At 43.7% G+C, this 16,788-nt stretch overlaps 1 protein-coding gene across 1 annotated transcript in view; it reads right to left on the bottom strand.

The window, feature by feature from the left end:
* Positions 1–16,788, bottom strand: part of LOC309561726 (calcium-activated chloride channel regulator 1-like) — a 105,576-nt gene that overhangs the window by 21,680 nt on the left and 67,108 nt on the right. The window contains exons 8-10 of the mRNA XM_082265719.1: positions 10,540–10,764; positions 8,080–8,257; positions 4,121–4,227 (exon numbers count right to left, since the gene is read on the bottom strand). Of these exons, the coding sequence (XP_082121845.1) occupies positions 4,121–4,227; positions 8,080–8,257; positions 10,540–10,764 (510 nt within the window). The remainder of the gene's footprint in view (positions 1–4,120; positions 4,228–8,079; positions 8,258–10,539; positions 10,765–16,788) is intronic.

Raw genomic sequence — 16,788 nt, forward strand, 5'->3', positions numbered from 1 at the left:
GATGCGATTGAGACCCCTGTAATCGATGCAAGGCCTCAACTCACCGCCCTTCTTTTTCACAAAGAAAAATCCAGCCCCTGCCGGGGACGAGGATTTGCGAATGTGTCCACGTGAAAGCGCCTCCCTCACGTACTCCTCCATGGCCTCATTCTCTGCTACCGACAGTGGATAGACTTTGCCACGAGGAGGAACGGCACCAGATTGTAACTCGATGGCACAATCGTATGGGCGGTGCGGAGGTAGGGCAACCGCGCGCACCTTATCGAATACATCCCGGTACTCCTCGTATTCAGGGGGCAACAGAGAGTCCGAGGAAGTACACAGCAACTTGACAGGCCCATGGATGCAACTAGCCCCACACTGCGGTGACCACGAGAGGATCTCGGCCGATCTCCAATCGAAAATCGGATTATGCTTCTGGAGCCAGGGGTACCCCAAGACCACCGAGTAGTGTGGAGACGAAATAACCTGGAAGCAGACCGACTCTCTGTGGACGGCACCAATGGCTAACCCCACTGGAAGGGTCTCATGAGTCACGTGTGGCGGCAGAAGGGGTCTGCCGTCTATCGCCTCAAGAGCCAGAGGAGAACCTCGAGCCTGCAGAGGAATGGAATTGGCGGCAGCGAACACACTATCAATGAACAAACCACCAGCACCAGAGTCCACCAACGCCTGGGTCGTCACCGAGCCCCCGACCCAGGAAAGGACAACAGTGATCAGTGGTTTGTCAACACGGGAAACCGGGGACGAGGAGACTCCACCCAAGATCTGCCCCTGACAGGATCTCAGGTGCGAGCGTTTCCCTGGACGGTTCGGACATGCCAACCGAAAATGCCCACCGAGACCACAGTACATGCATCGGCCCTCGCGTCTCCGGAGTACCCTCTCCCCCTCGGACAGGCGAGCAAACCCCAGCTGCATGGGTTCACCCCCAGACAAGTCATCCCCAGGAGGCGTGGGAGGAGAGGGAGGCACGGGTGGGACAACAAAGGTAGGCGCCAATCTGTTAGGAGGCCTCCGCAGACTCTCCTTAAAGGAAGGTCTCTCCCTGAGTCTGGTGTCAATCAAAATCAGGAAAGAAATAAGAGACTCGAGCTCCACTGGTAGGTCCTTAGCTGCAACCTCATCCTTCAAGGCATCCGAGAGACCATGAGAGAAAGCAGCGACCAGAGCCTCATTATTCCAGCCCACCTCTGCTGCCAGGGTACGAAACTCAATGGCGTATTCAGCTACGGATCGTGAACCCTGTCTGATGGACATAAGGAGCTTCGCAGCAGAGGCAGCACGAGCCGGCACATCGAATACCTTCCGAAGTGAAGCAACAAAACCGGATTGTTGTTCTCCCATAAAGGGCTGGCCCAGGCCAAGGCCTTGTCCGAGAGCAGCGAGATTAAGAAGCCCACCTTTGATCTCTCAGTAGGAAAGGCATGTGGCAGCAACTCGAAATAAATGCCCACCTGGTTAAGGAAACCTCGGCACTGAGTTGGCTTTCCCCCAAAGCGCTGTGGAAGGGGGGCAGAACCGGACATACCCCGAAACACCGCAGGCGCAACAACAGGTGTCGGGGTAGACTCTGGCGCAACAACCGGAGCGGCAGTAGGAGCGACAACCGACCCATCGGCAACGGGAGCGAAATGAGCCGTGCGTTCAAGCAGGGTTTGCAACGCCACGGCGAACTGACCCAACAGGTGATCCTGCTGATCAAGTCTGGCAACCAGCGAGGGTAGTGAGGATGGCCCTGTACCGTCAGAATTCATGGCCTGTGGTACCGTGCGTTCAAGCAGGGTTTGCAACGCCACGGCGAACCGACCCAACAGGTGATCCTGCTGATCAAGTCTGGTAACCAGCGTGGGTAGCGAGGATGACCCTGTACCGTCAGAATTCATGGCTTGGTCCTAATGTCACGGAACCATGAACCAGACGTACAACAACAGATAAGTGAAAATAAGAAAGCTTTATTGAAAAACAAGCTGTAAAGCAAAAGTCCAAACGGATGGCGAAACTGATGCAGAGTCTTTTGCGAAGCCAGGGGTCAGGAGCCAGCAGGGTAGTCAGACGAAGCCAGGAGCAGGAACCAGCAGGGTAGTCAGACGAAGCCAGGATCAGGAACCAGCAGGGTAGTCAGACGAAGCCAGGAACAGGAACCAGAAGCAGCAGCAGTCTTAGAAGCATGTGAACACAGGAGGACCAAGCAGGGAACTGAAGCCACAGACCTCCTATATATATGAGCTGGGCATCCAGCTCCTCCCAGTGGGAAGGAGGAGCCGCAGGGTAGGAGGCTACAAGAAACCCAGAAACCAAGATGGCCGCCAGCACATGTCAAACGAAGGAGAACAGCAAGAAGGTAAGACCATGACAGTCAGGCACTGATGTTAACGCTAAGGCCTGGCTCTCATTCTCCGGTCAAATTCATCCCAAAGGTGTTCTATCGAGTTGAGGTCAGGACTCTGTGCAGGCCAGTCAAGTTCCTCCACCCCAAACTCGCTCATCCATGTCTTTATGAACCTTGCTTTGTGCACAGTCATGTTGGAACAGGAAGGGGCCATCCCGAAACTGCTCCCACAAAGTTGGAAGCATGAAATTTTCCAAAATGTCTTGGTATGCTGATGCCTTAAGAGTGCCCTTCACTGGAACTAAGGGGCCAAGCTCAACTCTTGAAAAACAATCCACACCATAATCCCCCCTCCACCAAATGATTAGGACCAATGCACAAAGCAAGGCCCATAAAGACGTGGATGATTGAGTTTGGGGTGGAAGAACTTGGCTGGCCTGACCTCAACCTGATAGAACACCTTTGGGATAAATTGGAGCAGAGACTGTGAGCCAGGCCTTCTCGTCCAACATCAGTGTCTGACCTCACAAATGTGCTTCTGAAAGAATGCTTAAAAAAATCCCATTGACACACTCCTAAACCTTGTGGACAGCCTTCCTAGAAGAGTTGAAGCTGTTATAGTGGCAAAGGGTGGGCCAACTCAATATTGAACCCTGCGGACTAAGACTGGGATGCCATTAAAGTTCATGTGCGTGTAAAGGCAGGCGTCCCAATACTTTTGGTAATATAGTGTATGACAACGTCTGTCTGTCATTCATTCATTGATCCATCCACCTGACACTTCTTTCTAGGTGACGATAAGAGAACCTATTTTATTTTTGGAACTAAGGAGGAAGAAGCAAAGTCTCAGAGTAGCTGTGTCTAGTGTCACTGGTACTGAAAGTGAGAAAAAATACACGGACAGCAATGAAAACCTTACAAACGTTTCCAATACTTACTCACTTTCCTGCTTTTACTGAAGTTCCAATTTAAAGCAGAACTAGACCCATTGATTTAATAGTTTATCAAAACAGTTAAATTTAAGGTATATCATTAATGGTAACTGTCACAGTTGCTTGTGCTCACCACCAAACTCTCAATCCATCGAATGGAAGGTATCATAGCCATTCGATTTATAGCTAAGATGACAGCTTCCCTGGTTGTTAAGGATAGGAAGGTTTAATTCCACTTTTTTTTTTTTATAAATTCTTTATTTATCAAGTAAGGCATACAACACGAGCATGAAAATCAACAGTTGACAGATCGACAGCTTGAGGAGGGTATAACAAATCAATGCACTGATATAACATGAGACCGCTATGAAAAGGAAGACTGCATGGTGCGACAGATGATGCATCCCGAAGGATAGAGGTAAGGTCATATCGATGACATAAATGAATAAGCGTATATTCAAAGTCTAGAAAATAACAACAATCAATAGGCGGAAACGCAGTGGTGAGTTCCGAGGGCGTCCTCCGTCCCTACCGGCATCGGCCTCATGGAACGAAGGAGCGCGCCAAAGGAGACAACTGGCCACGGCACCTCCAACATACCCTACTCCACTGCAACCATGCCCGGGGGAATGTGGAAGGGGGAAATTTTTCACGATTCAAGGAGAATCGCACGATTCAGAAGGGGGCAGAGAAGTAAGAGTAGTATATTCATTTCACTTTTAATGATAAAAATAACATGAGATGAAACCTACTCCCATAAACATCATACTAGATTTCAGTTATGTGTTTCTGCCTCTTCTATCTGCCTCTTCTATCTATTACATATGCACATACAGTATATGTTAGTAAATGATACCTGAATGGATTTCTCTGTGAAATCACCACTACTGGTTGTGATCTTGCTGAATGCATCTATGAAACCATTTGCATCAATGTAATCCGACACAAAATAGTTTAAACCACCTGAAAGAATTTAGATGTATATTATTCACAAAATGTTATTCATAAGAAATATGTAGTTTAAATCAATGAGTACTTGGAAGTTTGCTGAAAGACTTTCAGTGAAAGTGTATACATTGTACTGTACAGTACATGAAAGAAATCATACATTTTATATACTGTATATCACAATTACATTTTGAAATATGATGGGTAGAATTTCGAAAGAATTTTCATTCAAAATTTTGCACCATTAGTGGGCCTATGCAACGGCTGATTTTTGTGTGGCCATAGAATTTAAGTGATCGTGCATGTTGGAAATTTTTTGAAAAAGAACGATTTTCTAATTAATGATGGGAGAATCGTGTGAGAAATATAATTGAAAAAGAAATGCACATGAATACAAGAAAATAAAATTCCCAGAAAGAAAAGAAGATTCCTGGCCACAAACATTCTTTTTTGTAGCAAAATTAGGTAAAATTGAAGGCTTGCTTGGTCAAATCACAAAATCAATGGTAGCACCATCAGATCACAAAATGCCCAAAGATTCTGATTTTCAAAAGAAAATTCCTTCAGAATTTGACCCATGTATGGCCTTTATATTACAATGACAATCTGTGTAAAAAGTTAGTCTAGAGTAATGCTGGCCATACACTATACGAAAAATCGTTCAAACTAATTTTCGAATAATGAACACTCAACCGTGAGAGCAAACCATTTTGACATCATGTAATGATGGAATTTTAATCGATAAATTGTTTAACCACTTGCCTACTGGGCACTTAAACCCCCTTTTCTGCCCAGTGCTGCTGCACTTTGAATGTAAATTGTGTGGTCATGCAACACGGTACCCAAATTAAAATTAAATTTGTATTATTGTTTTCAAACAAATAGAGCTTTCTTTTGGTGGTATTTATCACTACTGGGGTTTTTATTTTTTGCTGAACAAACAAAAAAAGACTGAAAATTTTGAAAAAAAAAAAAAAAAAGTTCAGTAATGGCCGGAATACACGATTAGAATATCGCCCGATCATTCGACCACCGACTTTTGAAAAAGTATTTTTCGGTCGAAAACGTTGCCAACATACACGGCCCGAATATCGCCCGACCGGTGCCCGCCGACTATCGAAACAGCGTTCGTCGGTCGAAAACGTTGCCAACATCAACGATCCAAAAAAAAAACGTTACAGACCAATCGATTAGATACGTAATCCGCACGTTGCACGTTAAAGCGGAAGTGATGTAATGTGCGTGTGACCTTTTCAGAGACACGCACTTCCTCCTAGCACCAAGAGCCACGCACTTCCTCCTAGCACCAACGACTGCCTAGCACGAACGAGCGTGGGACCAACGTTAAAACGCATAATTTAATATAGCCGTGTGTATATATACATATATATCTCTATATCACACAGGTGCGTTCGTCGGGTAGTGTTCGTGTTCACGAACGGGCGATATAGAATATGGATGAGGCCCAGAATAAGAAAATTTACATCAGTGCACTTGGTGTTTTAGCCATCCATAAACACCAAAAAAGAGCACAAGGAAGCAAAGAATTTGGACAAAGAAATGGCTGCAGAACCGGGATCAATATTCTCATATTGACTTGATTAGAGAGCTAAAGGAGAACAATCCCGATGACTACAGGAACTACCTCAGGATGTCTGATGCTTGTTTCCAAAATTTATTATCTGTGATTGGTCCCCATATCAGGAAACAAGACACAGTTATGAGGGACTCCATCACTGCTGAGCAGAGACTTATTGCCACTCTGAGGTTCCTAGCCACTACAGCCTCCAGGACCTCAAATACAGTACCGGTATATCCTCCCAATCACTAGGAAGGATTATTCCTGAAACCTGCAGTGCAATCATCAGGGTCCTGCAAAAGGATTACATAAAGGTAATACACATTTATGATATTAACCTACTTTCAAACCCTCTACATATCTTCTGTATTAATTTCTCATCTATTCTCCATGCTATACCTGTTTGCTACTTATTATCTAGTTCATTTCATATGTGGAATGATAAATATGAATGTCTAGTTGATTATAAAATCCATTAATTGTCTAGCAATATAATACATCTATTTATGTTCATTAATACCTAGATTCCAGGAACATTAGAGGAGTGGATGAAAATTGCAACCGAATTTTCCGAAAAGTGGAATTTCCCAAATTGTGGTGGAGCAATTGACGGAAAACATATCAGGATTTCACCCCCTGCACAGTCCGGATCGTTCTACTATAATTATAAAGGGTTTTTCAGCATTATCCTTCTTGCTGTTGTGAATGCCAATTACGAATTTATATTTGTAGATGTTGGTAAGAATGGTAGGAACTCCGATGGAGGGGTTATAGAAGAAACTGAGTTCTACCGCCGTCTAAAAAATGGAACCCTAAATTTCGGAAATGCGTGATGAGGTTAAATTGAACGACCTCAACATCAACGTATAGAATATCGTTCTTTCGACGACAGAATTTTTCGGGTTTTTCAAACGGTATTTTTCGTTCATAATATCGATATCGCTCATTGATGGCTGGACATTAACAAGTAGAATATCGGCCGATCGCTCGCTGAACGGAAATTTTCGTCCGATATTCTTATCGTGTATTCCGGCCATTAGTTATAAAATTTTGCAAACAGGCAATTTTTCTCCTTCATTGATGTGCGCTGATGAGGCAGCACTGATGGGCCCTGATAGGCACTAATAGGCTGCACTGATGGGCACTAATAGGCTGGACTGATGGACACTGATAGGCTGGACTGATGGGCACTAATAGGCTGCACTGATGGGCACTGATAAGGCTGCACTGATGGGCACTGATAATGCGGCACTGGTGGCCACTGATGGGTGGCCACTGATGGGTGGCACCGATGGGCACTGAAGGGCAGTGATAGGTGGCACTGAAGGGCAATAATAGGCGACACTCATGGGCACTAATAGGTGGCACTGATGGGTGGCACTGATGGGCAATGATAGGCACTGGTAGGTGACACTTATGGGCAGCACTCATGATGGAGCATTGATTGGCACTGATAGGTGGCGCTGTGGGCACTGGTGAGCACTGGCAGGTGGCACTGGTATGTGGCGCTGGTGGGTACTGGTAGGTGGCACTGGTAGGCACAGATGCCCCTCTCCTCTTCGGGACTGATGTCCCTCTGACAGCAGTGGGATCTGCATTTTTTTCTCCTCACACTGACAGCGTGAGGAGAACAAAACAGCTGATCGCCGGCTGCTTTTTACATCACATGATCAGCTGTCATTGGCTGACAGCTGATCACGTGGTAAGGGTCGGGACCGGCCCCTTACTCCAATCTGTGATCAGCCGAGTCTCATGAGGAGAAACACATTAACCTTTCAGTGTATAGTTGTTCGGCAAAAATGTTCCTTGTCCTTTGTTATTCTGGCTCAAAAACGTTACAACCGATTTGTGTCCATTAACTGGCCAAAAAACGAACGGACTGTCTAAATGACAGATTTTCGAACAATTTTTCATCTAGTGTATGGGCATCATTAGGCTTGAAGTGCTTGATTTGGGGTTTACAGTAGGTTTAGGCTAAGTATTAAGTCTTGGAGGGATGGCATGGGAAGTATAAATACACAGTTAAAATACATTTTGTGACTCATATACCTCTGCCAGGCAGCACATTCAGATGATGCATCTATTTCACTGTTAGGAAAGCATTTGTGCCACTTTTTTGAGCCCAGCCATTTGACTAAACCATTAAGGACCTCCAGGACACTGATAAGTCATCAACTTTGCTCATTCTGGTCTTTCCTCTTGCCAGTATGTTCCCAATACAGTGTACTGTAAACCTGGCAATCAGAGATTTAAACAGTGACTGCCTTTCATAAATCTATAATCCTCACCTGTCTTGCTGGATAATTGTTCCAGTCCTTTGTCTGCATTGACTCCTAGAGCAACAGTATGAATGATTGCTCCACTGGCTTCCACTTCATTGAAACATTTTTGGATCTCTTTATCTTCACCATCTGTTAACAGTACAATTTCAGTTCCATGTGTGCTTGCATCTTTCTTGTTGTTAACCTACATAGGACAAGTAGTTTGAATATTTTAAAAATTAGGATAATAATTTAAACTGGGTGTAAAAAAATAAATACGTTTCAGCATTTGCAATGTGCAACTTTATATCTAGGTACAGTATCTCATTTTGTACTTTATATTATAATACTCTGATCAGTTTAAAAAAAAATTGAAAAAGGAGTTTAGTAACCACCTTGATTCACTTAAAACAATAAGTAAAACTTGCCGGACAAACTTTTATTTATTCCCTTCCTTATATGTAGATCTAATGTGCAGTAGCTGTGTTTTCTCATCATGCTTAGAATAGGCAGGAATTGCGCTGAAGTGCGAAAGGGCTTCCAGAGCTTGAATTGCTGGAATATTTCTATTTTACGTTTTTTATCCATCAATGTTGTAGGCTGGTCCTGGGGCTTATTTATTAGTGTGCTTTAATCAGTATGACTGTGAGTTGGTAGAGGGCTTTAGTTAAAAGCTGTTTTTGTAATTTAGAACTAAAAGGGAATCCTTGGTGTGATGGATATTTTTCTATTCAAATACAGTTATTGCAAAAACTACAATGACAGACTTCTAGTGCCAAGAACTAATGTGCCATTATCTTTAAATTTGCTTCCATTGGTAATTTTGTAAGAGGTTGTTACTTAATTTTAAGTGCATTGCATTGGACTCCCTCCCTAATGCTTTTCAGTGCAGGCTAAAGGGAATTGGTCAGGCAATGGCAGACATACAGTACCTTTTCTACAATCAGTGGTTTCAAGTTTGTGTACCTATGGAGCAGTGACATGCCGGATGGAGAAGATTGAGGCACTTGGCTTCTGAGCAGCCAATGCCAGAAATTCTGGTTGTCAATCATCTATGTTACATAGTTATTCTGGTTAAAAAAAGACACAAGTCCATCTAGTTCAACCAATAAAAGGGAAATAAACATACAATCCTATATACAGTACACAAGCCTATACCCACAGTTGATCCAGAGGATGGCAAAAAACCCCTGCAAAGCATGATCCAATTTGTTCCAGCTGGGGACAAAATTAAATTCCTTCTTGATCCCCCAAGAGGCAATCAGAAATTTCAAGGATAAACTTTACCTATAAATGTTAGTATTTAGGCATAATATGTGTATCTAGGAAAGAATCCATGCCTTTTTTTAAAGCAATCTACTGCGCCTGCCAGAACAAGCTCTTGAGGGAGTCTATTCCACAACTTCAACAGCTCTTACTGTGAAGAAACCTTTCTGTATTTGGATATTAAATCTCTTTTCCTCCGGACGTATAGAGTGCCCCCTTGTCCTCTGTGATGACCTCATAGTGAATAACTCAACTCCAAGTTCACTTTATGGACCACTTATGTATTTATACATGTTGATTATATCCCCCCTTAATCTCCTCTTCTCAACAGAGAATAAATTCAGTTCCTTTAATTTTTCCTCAAAGCTGAGCTCCTCCAAGCCTCTTATCAGCTTGGTTGCCCTTCTCTGCACTTTCTCCAGTTCCCCGATTTCCTTTTTGTGAACTGGTGCCCAAAACTGAACTGCATATTCCAGATGAGGTGTTACTAATGATTTGTACATGGGCAAAATGATATCTCTCTCTCTAGAGTCTCTATCTCTCTTAATATAAGAAAGAACTTTGCTTGCTTTGGAAACCACAGCTTGGAATTGCATGCTATTATTAGGCTTATGATCTACTGAAACCCCTAGATCCTTCTCCACCATTGATTCATGTATGTATGATGCATGCATGTTTTTAGCCCCCAAGTGCATAACTTTACATTTATCAACATTAAACCTCATCTGCCACATAATTGCCCAATTAAACAGTGCATTGAGGTCAGCTTGTAAGTTGGAGACGTCCTGCAAGGACGTTATTCCACTGTATAGCTTGGTGTCATCTGCAAAGACTAAAATGGTACCTTTAATCCGAGACCCGATATCATTTATAAATATATTAAAAAGTAAGGGTCCCAACACTGAACCTTGGGGTACACTACTGATAACCTTAGACCATTCAGAGTAAGAATAATTAACCACTACTCTCTGAATTCGGTCTTTTAGACAGTTTTCCATCCATTTACAAACTGATTTTTCCAGGCCTGTAGACTCTACCTTACACATTACTCTTGTGTGGGGAACTGTGTCAAACGCTTTTTCAAAATCCAAGTATACCATGCCAACAGCCACCCCTTTGTCTAAGATTGTTGGTGTAATAAGGGCAAGAAGGCATAGAAGGTCAGATAACTGTATACATAATTAACATTATCATGAATGATTTTGCATGTAACTAACTCACCTCAAATCCCTTACGTACTCCAGCACATATGTTTGTACCACCGGTAGCCGTCTTTGGAAGAAAGTTTTTCAGTTTTTCCCGTTGGAATGTGTCAACTATCTTTACCAGTTCAGATGTCACAGTTGCACCACTGGAGAATGTAACTATACCAACATAGGATCCAGACTCAACAATCTGCATTATATACACTTCTGAGGCTTGGTACATGCGAGAGATGCGGTTATGCTGCATGGAATATGAGTAAAAACAGCATTCAGATCAAAAGAAGAATTACTGAGAATAGAAAACATTGGTCATACGGAAGAACTACTTGTATATAACTGCCCTTGAAATGTTGTGTTTTTTAGCCAGCTCTACGATCATATGTACTGTGAGGAATCAGAAGAAAATTTCTACATTAAACTGATAATTTAAATTGTAAATAAGCAAGCCCAAAAGTACTTATTCCACAACAAAAGAATATTCTCCTTGTGATTGCATAACATGTAGTACTTGCAACAGGATGTTGCCAAATTGTAAAGGAAAATAGGTAGGTTGTTTTTTGAGATATCAGTGAATTTCTAATACAGTGATGTCATTGTAGTCCTCTGAAATTCATTCTGCTTCCAGGCACTAGGAGGAGGACTTCGTATCTAGCCACATATCGCCTCTGCATGGGGAAAGAGAAAAATATTTCCCATGATGCTAAGGAAAATGTTGAATGTGGTGGACGCATGTTCATGCAGAGATGAGGGCAGAACCGAGGGCTATGTGTTGGGGGGGGGGGGGGGCAGAGCTAAGGGTAAATGCAGCTACAGTGGGCGACCCAGACTGGAAGTCTGAGACTTAAATGTCCACTCACTACAGTGTGCTTGGATGCAATCATGTCACCACATGCTGTCTAAAGTACTACAGCAAGGAAGGTACAAGACCGGAGGTTGGAGGGATAAAAGCCATAACAGCCACTGGTCTTATATAACAGGAGGTAAGGGGAAAGAGCCCTTTACAGCACTAAAGAACGGGTGGCTTTATCATTAGAAAAATAGATTATTATTTAATTAAATGTAGCAGGATTCCCAGCTGTTTTGCTGGATATGGGTCCCCCTGGGCCACTGGGTGCAACCCTGTGCTTGTTCCTCCAAGTGTGAGCACTGAGACAATGACCAGTCCTGTATCTTTGTGTTTTTTATATTTATTGAGAACTTGGATGGGAGAAGGGAATGAGTGGGATACTCCTTTGGCTCAACTATGCACAATTTGCTAGGGACAACTGAAAACGTTTCTTGGCGCTGACTTGACGCTGGCTAAATGCCGGTCAACACCGTTTGACGCTGGTTAACCACTTTACCACCGGAGGATTTTGCTGTCTTCCGTCCAGGCCACTTTTTGCGATTCGGCGCTGTGCGACTTTAACTGACAATTGCGCGGTCGTGCGAGGCCGTACCCAAACAAAATTTACGTCCTTTTTTTCCCACAAACAGAGCTTTCTTTTGGTGGTATTTGATAACCTGTGCGATTTTTACTTTTTGCGCTATAAACAAAAAAAGAGCGTTTATTTTGAAAAAATAACAATATTTTTCAAATTTTTTTATATGAAATTCCCCCCCAAAAAAATGTAAAAATCAAATTTTTTTAAAATTTTTGGCCAATTTGTTTTATGCTACCTATGTTTAGTAAAAAAAATCGCAATAAGCGTATTTTGATTGGTTTGCGCAAAAGTTATTGCGTTTACTAAGGGAAAGATTTCTGTCATTTTTGGTGTTTTTTTTTTAACGCGTAATGGCGGTGATCTGCGATTTTTTTTGCGGGACTGCGACATTGCGGCGGACAGATCGGACCCTTGACTGACATTTTTGACACTTTTGGGGGTACCAGTGACATTTCTACAGTAATCAGTGCTATATATATGCACTGTTACTGTAAAAATGACACTGGCAGGGAAGGGGTTAATTTTATTGGAGAGGGAGGGGTTAATGTATGCCTGGTGCTTACTGACGTGTGGGGGGGGAGGTGACTGTGTGACAGAAGGACAGATCGGATGTCCAGCTATGCTGAACACTCCGATCTGTCAGTCCCTGTCACTATGGAGATCCGCCCGCTGTGTTTACACACAGCGGGCGGATCTCCAGACTCCATCCCCGACGATCGGGGCAGAGCAGCGGCAATCGCCGCTGCTCCTACCCTGGCCCGACTCCCGCTGTGAATGAACACAGCGGGAGCGAGCCTCCGGCGGCGTGCGAGTGCCGCCCACAAGGGGCGGAGTCCAGCGACGTAGACCTACGTCGCTGGACGGGATCGCGGCACTTTGCCGCAGTAGCCTCAATGTAAGCGGGGCTAAAGTGGTTAACGCTGGCTTGCTGCCTGTTAGCTCCAAACTGACCTTGGACTGCTTTCTCATGTAAAGAAGTCCTTTTTAGCTCCCTTAAGCACTCCTTGCTGAGGTAGCTACTTGTGCTGCTGCTGTGCTGCTAAACACTTCAGGGCCCACACCGGCACCCTCTTCCTCTCACTTATCTTCAGGGCTTAAACACTGGCACCCCCTTTCTCTAAACCTTCTCCACAGGTTAGCTTGCTCCTGGATCCCCTTGACCTTCTGGAGTGGTCTCCTCTCCTAGGCAGACCCCTGGGCAGTCTCAAGTACTCCCGATACTGTTTTTCCCCAAAACTTCTGCCCAGCAGCTCCACTCGGTCAACAGCCCTCTGGATACCTCCTCTGTAGCTCAGCTCAGCCTTTGTCCTTTAGGACGACCACCAGAGCCGTCTTTACAACAGGGCAAAAGGGGCAGCTGCCCTGGGCCCAGTCATTGTTGTGGGGCCCAATGCAGCTGCCCCTTGGGACCGCACTGCCTGCATATAGGTAATAAGTGGATTTTGGAGAGCCCAAGAAAATATTTGCCCTAGGTCCAATTAATATTAAAGATGGCCCTGCTGACCACCCAGGACACTCTCATTTGCGCTGACAGGAGGAGACACAATCATCACCCTCTTCCTGGGACTCTGCTTCCTGCCAAAGACACTGCATCATGTGTTCCCCTCAGACTTATACCCTATCCCAGGATGCTTTTTGCGGCAGATTCTGCCCTCTGAGATGGATACAAGTCCTGGTGTACTATTGGTCAGGTTTCCTCCACTGTCCAATAAGAACCCTGATTAGACAAAGTGGGGAGACTCCCCAGACTCAACAGACACCCTTGGAAGCACATGACAGCCTAACCAAATAATCAGGCCCTCCTGATATGCAGACATGGCCACCCATATGCTTCTTCCTAGCACCTACCTAGGAGGGTGCTACATAAAAAAATATTTGATCATAAATAGAAAGAAGGGCACATTACTTGTCCCTGTCTCAAAAAAAAAAAAAAAAAAAATGATGTATGTATGTATGTATATATATATATATATATATATATATATATATATATACTTACTAGATCATGGAGTCTAGCATTGTCTTGCTTGAAGCAAAAGTATCCTCTTTTAGCCTGCTCTTATAAACAGGGCTGACTATGAAGTTTGCAAATGTACTTTTTAAAGATCTACACACATTTACTTCCCTGAATTCTGTGACACATATTCACTATGTCCTGTGAGTAGCACTGCTGTGTCACATTTCACAGAGCCCGTCTTTTGAACTTTAGAGGTGCTGAGGGGAGGAGTTTAAGGAGGCGGAGTCTGTACAGGAATCACTGCTTGCAATCATTAAGGGTACTTTGGGATATGTCATTTTTAGAAACTGAGATAGTTAGGAATTGAGAAAGTACAGAGCAGAGGATACACTATAAAGCATGCAGGGAGCCCAGGACATGTTAGAAAGAGATGGCCAAAAGGGATGATCGAACGGTTCGGGTCGACCATCGGTTCGGCCCGAACATTGGGTGTTCGAGGTTCGGCCGAATTTAGAACTTTTTGCCCAAAAAGTTCGGAATTCGGCAACCAGAACCGCCCAAAATGCAATGCTTCAGGAAATGGGCTTTAAAAGCCCGTGATTGGACCAGAACCATTAGCAAAAGCCAATTGAGGGGGCAGGAGAATGCTAGGAATGTGATTGGAGTGACTAGGGGGTCCCTAGACCAATCATTAGTGAATACGCCCCCCAGTATATAAGATCGCCCCCTCCATATTCCTAGCATTGTTATACTGGACATGGAAGAGAGTGGAAGCAGTTCTGTTAATTTTACTTTAAAAGTGTAATTTAGCTATTTTTAGTGTGAGGAAAGGGATATCTAGTGTAGTTAGAGTGCTCCTTTACACTTAAGTTAGCTTCAAAAATTTAGTTTCTGTAGGGAAAGTGTTAAGTGTAAGGGGACCGTAGTGTAGTGTAGGGTTAACTGGCAGTGACTGCTATGGCAGGGTGACAAAACCCTTCCATAGCAGGGTGACCGCTATAGAGAAATGATCATTTCTCTGAATTGCTTCGGCACACCCATATGGTTTCTCACCAGCCAAGCATTTTTTATGCTGCAGGGGCTGCCACTGCCAGTGCTTTTTTGAGGACATGTTTGATGTCAGACATGACATCTGAACATGTGTATAGGGGGTATATATACACATATATGTCTGAATATATACCTGTGCTGCCACGCAGCTTTAACTGTCTAGCAGTTGTTATTACATGTTATGTTATGCTATGATATTGGTATCTTCCTAGCACCCCTGCTGTTTCTGGCTAGATGGTTTCTCCCATCTCCATTTTCCTGCTGTAACTGCCATTTTGTTTAGTTGTTATGAGGAGACTGCAGAGTGTGGAAGCTGTGTAACTTCATTGTAAATTTACCTATGGAAAAGTCTCTATGTTTATGTCTTTGCTAACTTGAAGCATAAAGAAGCATTGGAGAACACCTCTGGAGTCTTTATTCATTGAGTAAACTATCTGTTAAAGCCATCATTCAACCTGCTGCACACACTTAGAGACTGGGGGTCTACAAGAAGGTCACAGGTACAATCGATGCTGAGACAGAACAGTAAATTTACAGGAGTACACAGCTTCAAAAAGTAAATTTACAGGAGTACACAGCTTCAGAGAGTACAGTTCCAAAAAGTACTTGAAGTAAATGTCCATGGTAATATACAGCTTCAGAACTGTAAGTACCACACTTGTCTGTGAGTCACCAGAAGCATCACTCTGCATATGAAACCAGCCACCTATTACTGCTTCATTACTGTTACAGCCTTCTGAGGTGATCCAGTTTGAACTAGTTCCAGCACTAGCCACTATTGTAACAAAAAATACCTCAGCCAGCCTGCTTAATAACAGAAGTCACTACTTACAGAGCTGAGCTCTGGCAGATTTCTAACAAGACACCAGAAATACAGTACTTATTATGTCTGACAGAGATCTCACAGAATTACCTGCATTTAGTCAAGATAAAGCAGACTCCTTACTTCATTCTGCTCGTCCTGTCAGAGCCCCTCATCCATCCTTGAAGGCAAGGGAGGTTTATGAAGCAAGTAAGGAAGAAACATCTAGTAACCTGACTGCATTATGGGAAAAGACTTTAAGTTGTATAACAGCCACTAATGTAACTAGCAACAACTCTGAGCAATTGATCACTGCTCTCTCAAGGGTTAAGAAGGCATTTGAGAATTATAAAAGACTTTCTGAGAAGTACTATTCCCTATTGTCACATTCCAACATAGAGGAAGCTGCATTGGAATTAAAGGACTTTACTTCTAATGACCAGCAGAGGCATAGTACATATCTTGAAGCAAAGGCACAGATAGAAGGGAGATTGGCACAGCTATATGAGACTATATCCTGTAACTCTGCTTCTTCAAGACACTCAGGAAAATCTTCTAGGTCTGCCCGCTCATATCATAAATCTTCTTCTAAGTCATTGCGGTCCTGCTCTATAAGGTCAATACTGAGCGACCAAATACTCAAAGCTCGCCAAAAGGTTGCAGTAGCCCAGGTTCAAGCCGCCTGCTCTGAAAAAGAAGCAGCCATCAAGGCAGAAGCTAAATGCAAGCAAGAAGAAGCTAAATGCAAGGAAGCAGAAGCTAAACGCATTCAGGCAAGAATACAAGCAGAAACAGAGGCTCAGCTAGAAATTCTTCAGAAGAACAGAGAAAAGGAAGTAGCTTTAGCAGAGTTATCTGTCTTGGAACAAGCCCTATTGGAAGAAGAAGGAGCAGCTTGTACCAGCTTGGCTGCTTTTCAAGACCCTGTGGAAAGGACCCTACAGTTTGTCTTAACTCAGAACCACGACAATACAGTCCCACCTACAGTTGGAGATTCTTCTCATAATCATCAAGCAAGTGGATCAGAAGGCA

This window comes from Pelophylax lessonae (genome assembly GCF_965119305.1).
Source record: "Pelophylax lessonae genome assembly, chromosome: 8".
In the NCBI taxonomy this organism is placed as follows: Eukaryota; Metazoa; Chordata; class Amphibia; order Anura; family Ranidae; genus Pelophylax; species Pelophylax lessonae.